The sequence below is a fragment of the Kryptolebias marmoratus genome, linkage group LG6, assembly GCF_001649575.2.
Source record: "Kryptolebias marmoratus isolate JLee-2015 linkage group LG6, ASM164957v2, whole genome shotgun sequence".
Lineage (NCBI taxonomy): Eukaryota > Metazoa > Chordata > Actinopteri > Cyprinodontiformes > Rivulidae > Kryptolebias > Kryptolebias marmoratus.
In genome coordinates this window covers 11,286,660-11,306,972 of record NC_051435.1, presented here as the reverse complement: position 1 = coordinate 11,306,972, position 20,313 = coordinate 11,286,660, and the positions used below count along the sequence as shown (strand labels likewise).

The 20,313-nt window shown below is 38.8% G+C and overlaps 1 protein-coding gene across 2 annotated transcripts; it reads right to left on the bottom strand.

Annotated features, from left to right (window-relative positions):
- Positions 1-872: 872 nt before the first annotated feature.
- cers6 (ceramide synthase 6) lies at positions 873-17,968 on the bottom strand. Of its 2 annotated transcripts, XM_017424570.3 has the most exons (11): positions 17,427-17,964; positions 16,142-16,247; positions 15,912-16,042; positions 11,487-11,544; positions 10,283-10,333; positions 10,101-10,193; positions 7,648-7,776; positions 5,665-5,771; positions 3,615-3,771; positions 3,263-3,286; positions 873-1,886 (listed from the first exon to the last, which is right to left on the bottom strand). In XM_017424570.3, the coding sequence occupies exons 1-11, from the start codon at positions 17,594-17,596 to the stop codon at positions 1,731-1,733; spliced, it is 1,182 nt and encodes a 393-aa protein (XP_017280059.1). In that variant the 5' UTR covers positions 17,597-17,964; the 3' UTR covers positions 873-1,730. The 2 variants fall into 2 exon arrangements, with proteins under 2 accessions (XP_017280059.1, XP_037832248.1); XM_037976320.1 differs by lacking the exon at positions 3,263-3,286 and having other exon boundaries at positions 17,427-17,968.
- Positions 17,969-20,313: the final 2,345 nt, after the last annotated feature.

Below are 20,313 nucleotides of genomic sequence, written 5' to 3'. Positions count from 1 at the left end.
AAAAAAAAAACCAAACAAAAACACCCTCAAATGTAAACTGAAGGTGGATGTCAAGTCAGTTTACAACAATGGGAGGGAATGATAAAGGCACAAAAAAAGTCTGTGTATTCAGCCAGTCAATAATCAGAACGATCTTAAGTCGCTTTGTTGAGTTAAAACAGAGAGAAGCAACTTCAGGCTGCTTATTAACCCACCATTCTTCACAGGGATATAAAACATAACTCATTTGTAAATGTGTGATCGACTGAATTATAGCCAATTTTGTATTCTGTAAGGTTAGTCGACTGTGGTTTGACTCCGAAATTCAATCAATTGTAGCTGTGCAGCCAATGATTACTTTCTGAAAGTTTCTTTTTAATCCGTTCAGTGGTTCATGAGTTATTTTGTTAAAAGACTGCTGTTAATCCAAATGATTAACAGCAGTTTTAAAGTAAAATCTTGCACAATCTGGGAACGCTTAGAATACATGTTGGGAATGACTGTCAGCTACAAACACACCAGGTTTTAGCTGAATGGCTGTGAAATTGGCTGAGTTTTAGCCATTGTTATGTTTGTTTTTATTTTAAGGTCAGTTGGCTGTGGCAGCCATCTTAAATCGAGATGACTCCAAATGTTTATCAGTTGGACATGGACACCTAATGATTACTTTCTGAGAGTTTCATTAAAATTTATCCAGTGGTTCGTGAGATATTTTGGTCACAGACAGACGACACACACACACACACACACACACACACACACACACACACACACACACACACATATAAAAAGATTATTACCCTGGCTTCAACAGCAGGTGACAAAGAGCTTTTTAAGCAACCAGCACAACCCTCTTTCTTTTCCACAAATTCAACACACACAAACAAATCTGCTGTCATCTTTTTTTTTAATTGAAGTATCCAAACAACTCATCTACCTCATTAGAGGACAAATTGCCTTTAATTTAATGATCACCAGAAATGTATCATAATACCTAACAAAATGATTCAGTAAGGAATACAGCATCGAGCCATATCTGATGCACGCACACACACACACACACACACACACACATACGTACTACTGTCATTGACATCTCATATACAGTTTGAGTGGAGATGGTTTGTATTTCCAGATGTGTGTAAACTTCACATTAATATCCATTTGTGAGTGACAAATTTTGGCAAACCTTCAGGGGTGCAGCAACAAAAGGGAATCCAGGTCTTCAGCATTTTGCTCATCCTAAATATTCAATGCTTTATGTGGAAAAAAAACAAACAAAACACAGCTGTGTTGTTTGAGATTATGACTGACATAAAACAAGAAGAGATGTCTGACTTCAGTCTGTAAACGTATCAGCACAAATTAAATAACACAAAAATACATAATTGAAACCACCCCACACACACAGAATGCTAAGCTGCTGCAACTTCATGAAGCATGCTTAAATTATAGTTTAATGTTATCATTCAGAGTGGGTCGTACTGATAAGATTGCTTAGATTTTTCAGTAGGTGTCATTCGATGCAAATATTTATGGACAGTGCAACAAAATTAGTAAAAAGAACCAAAGTTAAAACTGCGTTCACATAAATCTATCAAGACCTTACAGACGATGATGAGGGGATGTTGTCCATGTCGTCACCACACACTTCGGTTCACACACACACACACACAGACACACACACACGCTCTCTCGCACACTGATGAATGGATAGTGTCTGTGGCTTGGCTCCATGTGAGCAGCGTCAGTCAGTGTTCGTTGAGATACGGCGCTCCCGTCAGGTAGCCGTTGGTCCCGTTTTTGTTGGTTCCGTTGGTGGCGCTGCTGTGGTGCTTCTGATTGGGCGGGGGGCTTTCATCCTCATCCGAGCTGCACTCGATGTCGCTGCGGTCGTCTTTAGACACCTGCAGGTAGGAAACGGTCATTCGGAGGTTTAGTTTTTTTTACTTAACTTTATTACGAATCCAATGTGCAGCTTTTAAACCAGATGTGTTCTTCCTGTCAATACCAGGAACAAAACTCTAAAATATAAAAGTAATGGATTGCTTGTTTAGTCTGTAAAAGCTCAGAAAGCAAAAGGAAATGCTCAGAGCAGTTTTACAAAGTTCAAGCTTTTCTTCTTAAACAAGGGTTAAAAATACTTTAAAATATAAAAAAATTAAGTTTAAATATTTGAGTAAGGCAAATCACAGCTCATATTTGACAAAATACAACCAGTTTATAGTTTTTACATAAGAAACTTTTGGGAATTCATGTTTTGATCATCACCTATCAGCACTAGAAATGATAAAAAAAACCCACTGTGATTAATCTGGATTAATCCTAATTGTGATCTGACAGGATTAGAAAATAAAATAAAAAAAGTAACCCCTCGTAGTCTGAGGCCCTTTGACCCAAATGCAGATATACGGGGAGGTGGGTGGTGCAGCTGAAAACTAAAATGTAATAAGTAAACTGAGGAACAGGAAGTCTAAAGGCAAAATCAAAGCAAAACTGGGTAACAGGGCACAAGTAAAACAGAGGCTTTGACAGCTTACTTTGAAAACCAAACAAACTGCTGCGCTAATTAGGAATGTGGAGCATGAGGTGAGATGTGTGAAAGCAGAACAAGGATAACTAACGACATCTAGACAATATAAAAGCAAAAAAACAAAACAGAATAAATTAAACTAGCATTTCTAGTAGGAATTGCCTGCCATCTTTTCTGCCATAATTTTAAGCAAGGGTTTTGCACAATCAGACTGCATCAGATTTAATGTCGGAAAGCAACCGGATTCTAGTTAATCTGAGTTCACAATTAAAAGTCAGGTGAGCAAGTCCTGCCAGACTCCATTAGGTGTCCTAAACTGGTGGCTGCAGAAGAAAAAAACCCAGTTGGATGTGCTCGTTGCTGTTCATTGACTTGTCTGGGTTAAGGTTTCTTTGTGAACACTTGTTTCATCCATCACATCTGCTGAGAAACACGTCTGTTCGTCCTTTTTTCCGAACGCTTCTGTGTAAATAAAGCCCACAACGGGTCAGCTTAGGTCCAGGCTTATAACAGAGACGAAAATGTTTGGAACAAGCTTGTTGAGCAAGAATGTCAACAGCCAGTAACCACAAAACAACTCTCATGTAACCCAATTTTAGAACATAAAACTGCACCATTTACACAGAGAATATTCGGGGAGTTTATTTGATCCAAAGCACTGAAGTTGCAAATGATTACAGAGTGCAGAACTGTCGGAGATATGACGTAGCAAACTTTATTGCTCTCTTTCACTCTTTTAAAGCTACTTACATGTAGAGGATTCCATTTCCCCACCTTGAAGATTGTAGGTTGGCAAAGAAAAGAAAAAGAACATTTGTCATTGTACAAAGAAAAAAAACCCAGCAATAGGTAACATAAAAAACATGAACACTAAAAGAAATAAATAAGAAATAGAAGTTGTTATAAGAGGAAGGAGGTGGGGTGGTAATGTTTACAACTATTGGGAGAAGAAAAACACAAAAATAAATTGACAAATAGTTTATTTTAGAACACACGGCACAATAATAACAGATGGAACAGCAGCGAAGGCTTTCGCTGTATGGTGGAACAACAGCTATAAGTGGAGGACTGACCGCAGGAGGGGCTGAGTGCGGTGACTCACCTTTCCTTTGGAGATGGCTCTGCATGCCGTCTTCACTATGAGGTAGGACCAGAACGAGTGCAGCAGCTGCAGCAGGAGTAGAAGAAGGTTGAAGACCCACCAGGACGGGTAGGGGCCGACTATCTCCCAACTCTCGAACAAAGTGGTATTTAAAATCCTTCCACAGAATCCAGGAAAGTGGGAGATTATTAACACACACATTTAATAAAACACCCCCTCACCCCCCAAAAAAAATAAATGACAGCACTTTTAGGTGTAAGAAAAAAACAAGGCATGTTATTAAGAAAAGAAAAAAAGGCAGTCTCTTATCTAGCCTGGACACATTAAATGTCACTTTTAACCTTTAATAACGTGTTTGCAGCAGTAACAAAAAGTGGAATATAATAGTTAGAATAACTGTAAATGCTGCATTAAATTATTGTTTTCCTGTTTCTTTTTTTTTACATTTTCACAATCAAACTACATTGGCGCACTTTGTGCCTTTTTAACTTTCAACTAGATCAAGAATAGTGTGCTATGATTTTGTTGTATTTGTAACTTTTATACTTATTGAATTATTTAACTTTATTCACAAAACAAATCCACCTAGAAATATATTGAGAAGTCTTCAGTTCCTTTGAAAACATTGTTCTCTATTAAAACATACTTGTTCTATTTTTGTCTTCTTATGCTCTTTTTAGCTTTTAGCCACTCTCTTGCTAATTTTAGTTTTTAGCTATGGTTTTACTAATGTAGCTTTTAGCTGCTTTTGTTGCTGATTTAAGCTTTTAGCTGTCGTTTGAGTTAATTTTAGCTACTCTTGTGCTTGTTTTAACTTTAACAGTTCACTCAACTAATTCTTCAGTAGATTTCAGCCACGTCATTCAGCACTCAGCATTTAACCACCGCATTATTACAGAAAATGCAATTTCTCTACTTGAAGGTTTAATTTAGTAACTGGAATGCAATAAATCTAAATGCAATTAGAACTAATAATGAAGAGGAAATCATAATTTTTGCACTGAGCAAAGATTACTTTTTAATGATTCGTGGTAAATTATTTTCAGATCTATTCTTTCAAACAGCTGTTTTCGAGCCTTCCTCCAGATATTGAAGCCATGGCAACAGCTTTACAGTAATACTACTTTTACAGACAGCGTGGCGGAGGTTTTGTCTGACATTTAGTGCAAGATCATCATGCTGCAGAGTGGACTCAAAGGTAAATGACCGAAGGCTGCAGGCTGAAAGACTTTAAGATTTAAAGATGCTGTGTGCTGAGAAACATTTCTTAAATAAACATGAAAGCACATTTTCATAGTATACCCTTTTTTTGGCTGATTAAGAACTGACAATGCCCAAAGAAAAAGCAGAAAAATTGCATCTGCCTGATTCAGAATGCAAACGATGCCTCCCTTCACCAGGGAAAGCTGTGATCACGAAGCTGCTGATGGTGCAGGCTACATGTGCATGCTTTCAAGGACCAAAACGGGATTTATGTTCCGCAAATATCCATCAGAATGGCCAGTTATAATTGGCATTTTTAAATGAATGTCATTACTCGCTTAATTGTTTCGTTCTGACTTTTAAAAAAATGCATTAAACCTGCCTCTAATCTCTGGTACAAAACCAATTATGGATTAACCTCAAGTAAAAATACTGTGCCTATTCAAGGTGTAAATAAAATCCCCAAAACAAAACCACAAAATAATAAAGGATCTCCATGAAAAAAAACCCCATAAGCACTGTATTCAGTTCAGTGGTAGACCATAACCACAATGATTTGCTTTCATAAGCTGAATTGTTTGGTTTTCTTTGAGGGGTTAAAGCTGTTGTATCCATAGTAACTATTACTTAGCAACAAAATTCATGGAGATCTGTCTTAACTGAAAACTATTGTGGAGAAAGAAAAGGGAAAAGGCACTCAGATCTTGATGGCTCTGACAAGTATTTTCAGGCATGAGCTACTAAAAATGTGCTGATGAACACGGCGCAGGACTTTTCAACCCACTGCCATACATGCAAACGCATCAGCCTAACATTACAGCACTGAAGGGAAGTCAATAACACTTACCAGACGGGGTAAACTCCCAGCCTGGAACTTATGAAGAGAATTGCAAACATTGCAAACAGGAGGTTGCACAGTATCTGACACTTGGCGTAGTTGGCCATCTTGGCAGCCTGGGTTTTAAAAATAAAAAACATCAATGAACGAAACAAAATGAGACAATATAGGAACTGGAAAATACCAGATCCAAGCATGGCTGCTATAAAAATGAAAGTGAGGTTCAGACTGGTCATAAGTGGCTCCATCTCTGTGCCAGGTCTTTGTCGATCTGTGCAGGTCTGTGTGCAAAACCAAACTGTACTTAACAGATAAAGCTCAAGGTTTGGATAGTAATTAAAATATATGCCCCGTCTGTGGTTCGGAAGGAGCAAAAACATCGGCAATCACAGCTCAAGGAGAAGACAAAGATAAGGATCTGACAGAGAACAAAGAAAAGCAGAGAGTATTTATGCTGAGCGAGGATAATGACAGAGTCTTTGAATAAATTTGCACCAGGTGTTTCGTAAGAGGAGTAAGACAAACTAGGGAAGCTAAAAGAGGGATTATAATAGAAGCTGAGGGTTTAAAAAACTGGGCTGATGACCGATGATCTCACAAAGTTTATAATCTCACAATCGTACACATTACAATCTACAAAATTTTAAAAAGAAATTGCTTGTAGTTTAGTCCTACAGTATGTTATAGATTGGTACCCATTCCTACCGTTTAATAAAATCTATTTATAAAGGCTGTTTCTAGCATAAAGTAATCAATATTTTCTTGCTAAAAATAACCTTTCCAATTTAACTAATTCAATAGATAAGGCTCTGAAGGATTAAAATTAAGATATACCCCTTTCACTGGTAAATACAATGTTATTCTTTTAAATATCAGCATAATATCCTGGTCCATTTCTTGTAGGATCTGCTGATGTTATACCAAAAAAAGCACCCCTGCCTGTAAAAGCAAGCCCACAGCAGGAACTGCACTGACAAATGTGTGTAACAACAGTGAGCTGCCCCCAGATGTGCCTGCATTTTAATCGCCTTAGTATGATCAGGTGTAGTCAATGCTGATTATTAAAAAAAAGAGAAAACCTGGTGAAATTAATCAGCCAACTGAGCAAACATTATACCTCTAGATCAGTGATTCCCAACTCCAGTCCTGTAGGAACACTATCCTGCATGTTTTAGTTGTTTTTCTGCTCTTCAGCAGGTCTTCATGTTCTGCAGAAGCCTGTTAATCACTCACTCACTCAAATCAGGTGTGCCAAAGCAGAGAAACACCTAAAACATGCAGGATAGTCCAGCTCTAGATCACAACAATGCAAAACATAAAAACAAAAGCACAAAATCAAACTTAATCAACTCAAACACTAACCCCATAAAACATTAGTATATAACCATGATCATCCTCACATTGCATTACTTTATGTAAAATATGCTGCAATAAATGCGATGAATGAAAGCCATATTTATCAGAAACCACTCTCTTGGCCCTTTAATGTAGCCGCTTTTAGCAATTGCTTGTTGCAAAGTTTAATAAATACAGACAGCAGATATCCGCTGTCTGATAAAGAGACCAAGGAAATGTCTGAGCCAAATATATACAAGCATTTTTTATTTTTGGTGGAAGAAAGTCAACCTTTTCTAAAAAACTGTGTATTTTTGGTCATTTTTCTCGTGTATACCTCTTCAGTCATCCTCCTAGTTCTTTTAGAAGTGCAACTGGTAAATTCCAGAAAACTGCTACCTTTCGCAATCTGATAATACTCGCCAAAGTTAGAACAGAAGCTGCACTGACAAAGAGCTTTGTGTTGTGGGCTGCACCTCCTGCACAACAAAGCAGATTCAACATATAAAGGATAAACAAAGACTACCTTTCAATTAAGACAAGCAGGAGGGGGAACTGTTAACTGTTGCCTGGGAATGCTCAACCCACACACACACGCTCACTTTCAAAAGCACATCTATCCATCCGCAGCATTTAATTGTCTTGCCGGCGCCATACCTCTATCAACACATCGGCTGCGTCGTGTAGACACATGACCAGAGTTCCCACTCGTGCCATGTTGTTCACGTAGGAGAATATGATGAGAGAGATGGTGGCCACGTGGTGCACGAACATGATCAGAAAATCCTGGGGACACAGTTGCCAAGGACAAATCAGGCAGCTACAGAAAATGTTGCTCAGAAACATCACTGCAGACAACATTTATCATGACGTACAAATAAAAACGACAAATACGTCCTCAGTGTCTAAAAATACACAAACACTTTGTGCTGTTGGGTTGACGAAACAGAGCGTCATGTGTTACTCTTGATCAAACTGCAATACCACGATCACACAACACCTCTACAGGCTCTTTACTAAAAAGGGGAAGTTCAGATCTTTTGAAGTAGAGTTCTGTGGAAAGGTTATTAATTAACAATTAATATCTTACCTGTTGTAGACAGCGCTCTGAACAACCTCAGTTTAGAGAAACATGGATTAGCTTTGAATGGATTGATGAGCTAACGGCTGGTTTGAGAGACTTAGGATTATTCAGGCAGAAATATGATATTATCTTGAACTGGAAGTGCTACAGCTGGCTGCTCCTGCTCCTTTTTGTGCTTGGAAATGACCAAGGAGTTCTATGTAAATAAATACATAATGCAAAACTGATACTGGGGTAAAGTTTATAAAATATTTTAGGCTTGAACTGTTTGAAAATGGCAGCAGTTTACGGCTCAAACTAGCTGTTAGCTCATCAATCAGGCTTGAGTTAAACTCTAAAAGAGGCCAATTAAATCTACAACAGGTAAAATAATAATTGTTATAAGTTTTTCACCGATCCCCTTTAAAAGATTTGAAATTGCAAATGTTTCTTGTAAGAAAAAAGCAAAAATAATAGTAAAAAAAAATCACACTTCTTGACATAAACTAAAGCAAGTAACTAACTAAAATATATAACAATTAGTCTGTAGTCCCATCTTGATTCAGGTTTTGGAAAGTTTAGTACTGAGCTCCATGTGCAAGAAAAAGGCAGACAGTGAAATGAGCAAGCATTCCTCTTGTAAATCTTTAGCTACCGAGATGTTTCTGCATGGCAGCTCAGAGCACTTGAACCAGTCCAAACACGGCAAGTGAATGAGAAGGGAGGACGGGGAAGGAAGAGAGCAGTGACACGGAGTGAAAAACGAGGCGAGAGTGTGCAGGGAGGAACATACTGGAACTGGCAGGGGATGGCAGAGGACCTCCTCAGTGCAGTGCTGTGCATGAAAAAAACTGAAAGGAGAAACAAAAAACAAAACAAAACAAAACAGACAACATGCCAAACAGTCAAGGGAGAGATGACAGAGTGAAGGCGTACAGGGTGGCATCGTGGAGCCTGCTCTGAGTGCCGTGTGTGTGTGTGTGTGTGTGTGTGTGGTGGGGAGGATGGAGCTGGAGGGAGGGCAGAGGCAGCAGTAAGAGGATGACTGCGAGGCATGCAAAGGTGAACCAAAACATGGTCATTTTCATTGAAAACAAAAAGTTGGATGAAGGTGGTTCATGACATTGCAAAAAATCTGTATTAATCTGACCAAGTTAACTGCACAATATGAATGTAGTGTAAATGATTGTTTTTTTTTAAATATAAAATAAAGTTCTTCAAATTAGGGATGCAACATTTAGCTAAACACTACACTGTATGAGTTACATACAATCAATATTTCTGATATATTATGTGGTGGATTATTTTCAAGCATTTAGTTTGAACGTTTACCATTAAGGAGCGTTTATAATTTAAGATATTTTAGCATGTAGTAGAAGAGAAAGTACAGACGCGCTTGATGAAATTCAAACTAAAGCATTGTATTTAGCTGAGCTGACTTTAGGGTCCTGCTGATGTGCATCTGGGCTTATTATTGGGACACATTATGGAACTCAGACGTCGTTATTTCAATGTGTTTAACCTCTGCTTCTCCAGATGTTTCAAATCAAAATGTCACACCTGTTTCTAAAAGTCAATAGTGAATCTGAAGTAATTAAATGCATGATCAACACATTTAAAGCTAAGCTAAGCAGTGATGTTTGGTGTCCCTGGCTGGAAAAGACAATATAATATTCCAGGAAATCATAGCTCAAGCAGCTGCACTTGCCCTGGCCCTGTTTTCAGAATGTGGGAAATTTAGGCAAAGTAGTTTAAGACGAAGACAAAAAGAAGGCATTAAAATGCATTATAACGGATCAGAAACTTGCTGAGTAGATAAAGCGAAAGAAAAGGCCGAGAAAACTTTTTATGAGCTCTGAATGTCATTTCTTAATCCTATGAATAAAAATTCTACACCCTTCTAAACACTAAAGTCTTTTAGTCTTTAAAAAACAGAGTCAGTCAAAAAAGGTTGATAATGATTGTGATAAAATGATCTTTTCTAAGATGATTCTTCTTACAGTGATTTAAACATGGGACTGAATTATGTATATTTTATGTGACCTACCTTCCTCCTGATGTCTGTGAACCGGGAAAAGAGCAACGACAGGTAGAAAGACAGCTCCAGTATATAGTAATAATGGACGTCCACAGTCAGCGGCTGCAGACACACACAAAGCAACATTTTAAAGTATTTTATTGATACGCTGTGGTGATGTTGCTTCAAGAGCATGATGTAATTTTTTTTACCTGGTAAGGGTAGTTGTACCAGCACTCTTTAGTGTTCCATAACCATGGGGTCTGTAGAACAAAATCAACACTTTTAAACTTGAATAAAGTTAAACTTCATATTTAGGACATAAACCATTATCTAAAAAATGAATGCTTCACTGAGTGCTCCATTACGTTGCATGTCCTAGGAAAAAAAAAGCTAAACCAAGCAGCCAAGGGGGTGTGTACTTGCATTAAAGCCTGAGTAAAATGTATTGTAATCAAACTTTGAGCCATCACTCTGCCCAAGCTTACATCTCCTGCACTCTTCTAGACCTGCTCTATTAATAAACCCCCACAGAAGCTGGAGGCGGACGCCTGCAGCAGCAACCACTGAGTGAACTATTTTCACAAAGTGCTTCGTCATGCAACTTGTGTCTCTGACAGAGTTTTTTTCCCCCCCTCTCTGTTCAGCTGCTGATGCCGTAGATGCGGTTTTCTGTGCACTTTCATGAATATATGCATGAATACGTGGAACTTTCCGAGCCACGCTTACTATCCTTTAGTTAACTGACTCATTATTATAGATCTCTCACATTGTTGTTTCTTCTCCTGCAACATCAGCGCCTGCTGGGATCTCAGACTTTCACAGGAGAGCGAGCAGGTTTTAGTTTTACTGGGTGTGTTTGAAACGCTCTGATCATCCTTAACCCCTGAATTTAACCACACACAGTGCAGCGCTGCAGGGAGATTTTTTAGATTTTTTTTTACAAGATTTACTAGGTTTAAAGACTTTTACTAAAATCTGAAAAACAGTGCAACATTTAGGGTAAAATGTGCTTCTTCAGGAAAGATGCCTTTAAAACAATCCTGTAGTATTAATGTATTTTTTGACTCTCTTGATGACTCTCAGCTACTACCACAACAAATTTTAGCTCAATATCTGTAAAACTGACAGAATCAAAGCCACTTTTGTGTGAGCTAAGGTTAATTAGCTGTGGAGGCCATGTTGAATCAGATCTAACCTAAAAGTTAATCAGTTGTAGAGGTGCATCTAGGGATTAGTTTATGAGAGTTTTATTAAAACCCATGCAATGGTTCATGAAATATTTTGCTAACAGATCGACAAATGCACACATGCACACACATTGACATGGATCTCTGTACAATACACTGTAGATTTAAATCAAACAGATACAACTTTATAGTTTAAAGTAGAAAGCAGGTGCCAAACAAGACTTACTTTTTTAAGGAAACGTACTCCATAGGTAAATATGTACAGGTAGAATGTAAATCTCCACCTGAAAATAAAACAAAAAATGAAAAGAAAAGATTAGTATAAATCTCGCTGTTTTCCTGTACCGCCATTATTAAGGGGAATGTTTGCAAATTTTTGTTTCAGGGCCACAGCCTTTAAAAACCTTTAAAACCCTTGAGAGCATTCCCAACTTTTCCTGTTTGAATCGAAATGTTCTTTCTGTCCGTCAGTGTCATATTTTTTAAATTAGCAGTTTATAAAGAGCGATTTTGAATTTGTACTACTCCGGTGGATTGCATTCTGAACCAAGTCTGAAAATATCAAGATTACAAAGAACATTTTCCTATAAAACATTACGTTCAGAGCATGTGAGTGACACCCTCGTCCTTCTCCTAACGCTCCAGTACAGAGTGAAAAATGAGATATCACCGACTTCCTTACAGCTCGGTCTGTTCCCGGTCCTTCTGGCTTTGTGTTTTAAATAATCCTGCATATAATTTACAGTAACCATTTCCCCACAATGATGTGATCAGAAGAGAAACCGCCTCAGCAGACAGGGCTGCGATCAAAGACCTGCCAACGAGGAAGCTGTGTGTTAGCCTGCTCACAACAGCCAGCTAGACGAGGAGAAGTCGAGATTGTCACATTTTTGAGCAAAGTTCGAAACTAAGGAACAACAAAAACTGGATTTCTGTCACATGGAAGAAAGCATCCACCTGATATCTGTGACAGGAGCTCCATAACCTGCCATGTGAATCCAGCTTTTGCATGCGTTAAAGGTTCAAACGCTCACTTTGACATCTCCAGCCCTGAAACCCAACATGGCATAAAGTCTCAGAAAGAAGCAAGTCTGTGTCAACATCACACTTTGAGCAAAACTCATCTTTTTATCTGGATGTTCGTTCGTGATACTCATCTGTAACTCTAACAGACATTAAAGAAAAGGTGACCAGATGAACATGTAGCCATCATTAGCTGCTTTCTGTTCTTGATCAAAAGTATTATAAAAGCAAGCAGAGTGGACGAGTCTACCTGGCAAACAGTAAAGTCTGTTGCATGGCAACTGACTGATCAAGCCTGCAAGAGATTTTTCAAGTGTTGCTAAATCGCTGCTATGTATATAAAATCACAATGACTCACAACTGCTTCTCCTGGATGCGTTTCTTCTGAACTCCAGCCCAGATGGTTCGCCATCATAATTAGTTGTACTTTTTCTGACAGTTGTTTTTATTTAATAATCTCAAACCTGGTGTCTGTTTGTAACACTTAATTTAGCAGCAACTTGCACATTGCACTCGAATTAACACTGCGTAATAGTTAACAGGGTAAGTTTAAGTGCTTTGTCTATAAACAGCCTGCAGACTGTGGTTTACTTGACAGGAAGTGAATTAACACAGTGCGCAAGTGTTGTCTGACATATCTGACTGGCTAAATGTTTGTAGCAAAGCAGCCAACCATCTACAAATATGCAGGAAGAAGTGTCTTCGGGATACGGAATTAAATGAGAATCCTGGTAACCTCAGCTGTTCTTACTGGTGTCTTTCCGCAGAGCGTTCCTTTATGAGAACCTACTGGAGGCTAAATCAAATAGATATCAAGGGAGTGACTAAAATTTTTAACACGATGCTAATGCCATTAACACTCAAGAAGAAAAATAAATAATGAGAGTGTTGCTGCTAGCTTAAATGTCTGCTTTTTAGCAAGAACGTGCTAAAAGCATACGGCCAAATCTCATGGCAATTGGTCAAGAGGTAAAAGCATGAGAAAATTAGATTTTTCATCAAGTCAAAGAGATTTTATAGAGATCTGGTGTCTAAAAAAGTAAAACTTTTACTTTCAGTCATATAACAGTAGTTGTTTCAGAGGAAATGAAAAAATATCTGTTAAAAACTTCTGACTGAGCTCCCTTATCACTGTTTCAACTTCTTTAAAAGCATTATAAAGCATAACACTGAGATATAAAATCCACAAATCTGTAATGCTTCTTTTGTATTTAATAAAGCACATCGGATGCCATAATTTTGCTCGTGAAAATGTCTTTGTTCTTTGTAAAAGCACAGGGGATGACGGATGGAGAAAGATGAGATCACACAGCTGGGACTGTAGTGGACATCAAAGCGTCCACTCAGGACAGCACTGCAAAGTCTACCAACCTTTATCTCTTGTCTAAGCTGGATTTTTTTTTTTCCATAAAGATTTCTGTATTTTGTAGGAATTTTGGTGCGCTACGTTTGTTGCAACAACAGCAAAAAAATTTTTAAAAAAAGAAACTTGATCTTGATTGTTTGACGTTCCTGCTGTGTGTTTGGAAAATAAAAGAGTCAACTGTACAACAAAAGCTCCGCGCCGGGGTCTTCATTATTTCACGAGTAAATATCCTTTCTACACCCTCTGTTTGCATCATGAAAAGAATGCACAACAGATCAGGCGCGACTGAGAGACAAAGAATCCTATCAGGCTGCAACAACGGGGCCATGAGAGCCTAATTACGGCACAATCGCTGCTGGAGAGACTCCACCAGCTTCGCTTGGAGACCTGCACCAACAGAGACAGACAACCTGGACAACGTGTTGTAAAAACTACTGTTAATTAAATCCTAGAATTCCTGGAAGGAATGCATATTGCCCACCGCTAAAACCATCTTATGCTGAGAAGGAACGGAGTTATAGTTAATTTAGTCAAACCTTGTTAATGACTGTGAGAATGTGATCAGCCATTCGCCTTGGCAGAGGGGAGTGATTACGCCACAAATAACTTAATGCGAGTTGACGCATATTCCAAAGGATCCAAATAAATCCACTTTCTTCTCGTGCGAGAGGAAGCATGTTAGCCTGCTCAGAAACCCTGCGTGATGTTGTAACAGGAGTCCAGCAGCCTAATCAGCTGAACGTGTTCTCCTGAGCGAACAGCAGCCGCGGGCGGATCAGAGGATGTGAGGCTCCTCGTGTCTCCGACTGCCAGATTTACTCCACCGGTGTCAGACATGACTCCGCTCTGACAGCGAAACGCGCTCCTCAGCCTTTAACATCACCCCGCTAAGTAAGTACAATCTCCCTGACAGCAAACGCTTCGCTGCAGATTAGCTACTTTGCCTTTGCAATCTAAAGCGAGTCGCACTTGGACCCATTCATCTATTAACACACAAAAGTAACTATTTATGTTGTGCTATACTAATACGCCATAAAAGATACAAGACTGGTTACACCAAAACTAAAGCAATGCTGGTTTTTGTCCTTTTTGTTTAAATCAAACACCACCATGAAAGGTGGGCGATCATGTAACTGCCTCCCTGTGTGTTCATCTGTCTGTCTGTTAGCAAAACATCTCATGAACCAGTAAACTGATTTGAACAAACTAAGGAGAACGTAACAATTGGATGCACATTTCAAACTGAATAACATTTGGATTTGACTCAGTTCAAGATGGCCGCCACAGCTACTTTTAGGTAGAGTTTGCAACGTGCTCTGCTTCTTCAACAAATTTCAGCAGAGTAATTTAGCATTCACACAGAATTTTCACAGAGAAGGAAATTTCGCTGGGTGACTTTAAAATTCAGCCACAGTTGATTGACCTCAGCAAAAAAGTTGTCTACAACTCAGTCAGTTTTAAAGCTATTGAGCTAAAACCTGGAGTGGTAGTAGCTGGGAGTGAATCCTTAAACACTCTTTCAGTACAAGCAGAAAGTGTAAAATGGTGCAATATTACAATATTATTTTTAAGATTTGACTAAAGCAGCCATAACTTTTCAAGACAAGATAATCTTAGTTTAAAACTTTGGCATGAAAGCCAGTGGGCGATATGCATTTCCCCAAGGAATGTCACGCCTATAATTTCCTAATGTCTTTTTTAGGCTGTCAGGTTTTGTCTAATTGTTTTTTTGTTCTTTATTTAGGCGATGCTGGTCCATTATTGTGTCTTTGTCTAACGCTGTTGTGCTTTCCACCCCAGGGCCAACCCCGTTCAGTCGGACCGCAACCAGCCACATGACGACTTGACTCGGACTTTTCAGGAACTGTAAAGGCCAATTGGACAAGTTTCCCTCAACATTATCGTCTCCATTTATCTCAGTTGTGTGAAGCGTTTGCACAGAACTGACCCCTGCTCTCGTACGGTAGGAAAATGAACTCGCAGTAGCTCGCTCAGGCGAAGTTATCCATCACTCCTGCTTTTACTACAATTATCAGTTGTGGTGTTGATGCAAGGCAGGCTGCTGTAGCCTATTCAAATCAGCCCTCACACACATCAGCCGAAGCAGAGAGTTAAAACGAAGCACTAATGTAAATACCAACATTAAGCTGATATAATGGTCACTATAATGGATTTTCTTAGCAGCTGTGTTTTGTTTTCGGCTGTTACTTATCGCTGGAACAAAGCCTTTGTAGTTAAATTAAGATTTAGAGGTTGCCTCACATGCTTTCGCAGAATCTGGCGAGAGTGCTCGGCTTCTCCTGGTTGCGCCGCTGCCGGAACCAACGCTGGATGGTGCGCACGTCCCAGTCCAGCTGCTTGGACAGGCCCTCCAGCCTCTTCTCGTCTGGATGCTGGCGGAAAAAAAATCCCCCCGTAGTTTCAGAGTTATTTTTAGCTGCGTGATAAATTATAAAAGGTAAAACGAACATGAAGGAAACGCACATCCCCACCTTGGTTATAGCAGTGAAAACCTTCTCCAGGATAGCATTGGGCTGGGCCTTTTGGGGCCCGTTGACTTGGATTTTTAGACCCATGGCACATGGTCTCGCAATAAACCTGCGAAAAACAAACATTTCATATCAAAATAAGGCTTTTTGTGTCAATTTAGATTCATACATACTCTAAGTGGTCTTCATTGTGCAGGATCTCTGCCCAAACTTCAGCACTATCTTTTGGAGTCAACCCTGTTTGTCTGTTAGCAAAATATCTCACAAACCACTGGATGGATTTTAATGAAACTTTCAGAAAGTAATAACTGGATGTACATCTAAAACTGGTTAACTTTTTGAGTCAATACATTTCAAAATGTTTCCCACAGCTAACAGACATTAGTCAACACAAAATTCGCTACAACTCAGTCCGTTTTACAGTTATTGACCTGAAGTTTGAGGTGGTAGGAGATGAGCGTCTTTGATAACAGATACTCTAAGCGTGACACCTCAAAACAGCCACAACTCAGTCGCTTCTGAACATAAGACCTTAGTTTAAAACTCTGTCATGAAAGGTGAAAGGCGGGTGATGTGCATTCCTTCAAGGAATGATACGCCGTTCATACTGAAATGTTATGAAATGTCTCTGCAGACTAGAAGAAGGAGAAGTTGGGGTTTGTTTTGTAACTGATATTTTCTGATCAGACACTGATAAAATAAAAAAAAAAACAGAAACGACTGAAAGTAATGCTGGGAAGCTGTGGGAGATCAACACATGTGACTACATTTGACAACAACCCCTATGTGAGGAGACCTGTGAATTAAACAGCTTAAACATTCTGGCTTCAGTCATTGTTTTTTTTTTTTTTTGCAGGTGTGAGGCTTCACTCACTGCCTCCAGTTTTAGACTCGCAGGACAGGGACTGCTGGGATCATCACACTACATCCTTGTTGGTGACTGAACAGGACATGCAACATGACCCATAACATGAAATATGAATTCTGAATAATAAAAAAACGCCTTTATTTGTCAAAGGGTCCGTCTCTTTGTTAGATTTGAGTGCAGGTTTGGGCTCCAGAGACAGGCAGGTGGTAAGTTCTGTGCGCTCTGTCTCTGTCTCTGACAGATGCATGAAAAGCAGAGACAAACGCTGCAGGCCTGAAGGAGAAGGATGATCAGCCGTGCCGATTTGTGGGCTGTGGAACCAGATCAGATGCCATTGTTTAGGGGGGTAAAAACAGCCTGCTGCGCATCGCTCATCGACATACAATAAACCCGCATCCCCCCCCACCATCAGCAGCTCACCTTTCGAAAACCAGCCGTATCATGAAGATGCAGAAGGCTAAAGGACACGCCAGATACAGATCCTCGGCTTGCGGGAACGTCGCCTCGTCCGTGTTTTTTAAATCAGCCCAGGTTACGTTGTGGGGGAGCCAGAACCTCTCGTTCCAGAACCACGCCAAAATCCCGGCCATGTCTCCCTGCAGCAGACGCCGAGGCGAAGGTTCTGGGCGGCTGGGTGTGCGTCGCGGGATGAGCAGATGTCCGTGTGAGACCGCCGTCCCTTCAGCTGCTGTCCCAGGCAGGCAGGCAGTGTGGGGAAGCAGACCCAATCAGCTCCTCAGCGACTCATTGGTGCGCGGAAATGTCCTGTAATACGGTTATTATACCAGCTGTATTACGGCTCTGTCAATCCAAAGCAATTCCTATAACGATGCGTATTAGAATAACACACAACCGGATATAAATGAATGGCTTCTTATGCTTCGTGTATTATTATTATTATTATTATTTTTACATAAAGTGATCAAACTGGTTTAGTCTTACAAAGCCCTGCCTGCCACTGTAAACATTATCACAGCCTAACTCAGTTGTTTGTGCATATAAGCAGAAAATAGATCAGCATCATGGAGACAGACTTCATGTTTGGTAAAACTCTGCCACCTGGTGGCGGATGTGATGCACTAAGAAATAAATCTGATCCTAAATAAAGGGGCAGACTTTCAACAGCTGTGCAGCTGTGCTTTCAATGTATTTCTGCCCACAGAGTGTCCCATCAGTGCTCAGTGGGTTTATTTCAATGATTGATTATTTTACATTCAGCTTGGGTCAGTTTCACTTATGCTATATTTGTCTGTTTTTTGGAATATTAGTCAGTTTTGTTTTCCTTGTGGTAATATTGTGCGGTTTACAGCTTCGTTCTGCTTATTTTGGATGTTTTTGTGGTAGATTAACCTGTTTCTCAAATTAACAGCAGTTGCTTCTAAAAAAAGATGAGGGCTGAGGACCTTGTGATCTCTTGGCCAAATTAGCAATTTCTCTAAACACTAAAAAAAGAAACACAACCTACGATGTAAATATAGGTGAATTTATTATTATTATTATTATTATTATTATTTGTTTAAACATAAAGGTAAATACTGTAACACTTATGAAGTATGTTTTTTGTATTATAAACAGTGTTTTTGTTACTGAATGTGTGCTTGTAAAAGCTGCATTTTTTTCTAAATTATTGTAGCGTTTTTAATTTTCTCCATGTGTTTTAATCTAGGGTTGACGTTTTTACAAGTTGGCAATAATCTTAGCTGACCAGGACTCCTTTTCACCTATGTGTTGTTGCCTTTTGTTTAACTCTGAATACCTTCTTTTTTATTAAATGCACATCTTTTTTTGTTTATTTCTTTGCTTGCTTTTTTCCCCCTGCATGGCCACTCTTCTGTAAAACCCAGCTTTGTGACGTGCGTTACTTAAAATGGTTCCACTGATCGACCCTTTTCTTTCTCCTGTGGAGCTTTCTTTTCCTCCTTCTTCTATTTTGTTTTTATTTTCTTATTTTTCAAGGTTGCATTTAATCTCTTTGTTCCTTCTTTAACCAAACACGAGGACCTTGGTCTGCAAATTGGCACTTTTGTTGTGGTGTTACAGTCTTTTATTTATTTATTTATTACTGAATTCAATTTTCTCTGAGAGGTATCCTGTTTTTTTTTAAATACCCTCCCAATTTTAGACATCAAAGCTTTTCACATATTTCAGTATAATACCAATCATTTCTACACAACTGGACTTAATTGAACCAAAAAAGTAATTAATAACTAAACTAATTTGCAATATATTTTTTTGATAATTTAGCTTTGCTAGCATCTGACTATGTTGGGTACATTACATAAAACTCCAAAACATATGCATTAAATGGCAGTATGCAATTAAATAAATAAATAGATACCTGAAAAGACTAAAAGGGGATAATAATGCAGAGACCAGCAAATGTCAGGTGTAAAAATAAAAGGGAAATATTTTCCTTCAATTCAGGAAACCACTCATATGGATTTGCGGTATCATTATGTGCAGCAGGTGTTGTTTTTAATGCCAAGCTGAAAGGGGTTGATTTAAACAGGGAAACAGATGTCAACACAACGCTGGATGTGAAACAAGGGATTACAAATTGTTACATCCAGCGGTAATTGCTAAAAATAAAACTGATAGTAAAACATCTTATGTGATGTTTGAGCTTAAATCAAAATTGGAGACCATGAAATTTAGATCTATGAGTTGTGCATAAAGTTAGAATATAACTTTGTGATGCATTTCAAAGCTATAAGTTTTTCTTTTATTCAAGCTGATAGAATCAAAATATCCGGTAATTAAAATGAAAATTACTAATTTATTTCATGTTGAAAAAGCCACTCTGTAGGTAAATAACTGGCAGCACATATTGCATTAATTTTACTCTTAAAATATCCAAACTCTTTTATTTTTATATTTAATATGGAGCCCTTAAGGGTGCAGTGCTGCAAACATATTTACTTGTGCACACAGGAAACTGTCTAGTGCACACAAGATAATCTTCTTGGTAGCCTAGTGAACCAAATGTCCTTAAACTCAAAATATTTTAGAGAATGGCTTCAGAAGAATATATATCCACCTTCTGAAAACACAAAATATTCCTGATAATGTTATTCAAAAACTCAATGAAGGTAAGACGAATGATATAACTGCAGTCAAAGCAATCCAAATGTGATTTGAGATCCAAATATAGCTCAAATAAATTTCTTATTTCCCTTTACGAGACTAAATTAATCTCTTGCTGATGCCAATCAGCCACTTGTCTGGTGCGCAGCAGGTATTTCTGTGTGAATTGTTTATTAAACTTTTTTTTTCAGCCCTTAGTATGACTCTCACCGGGCTTCCGTAG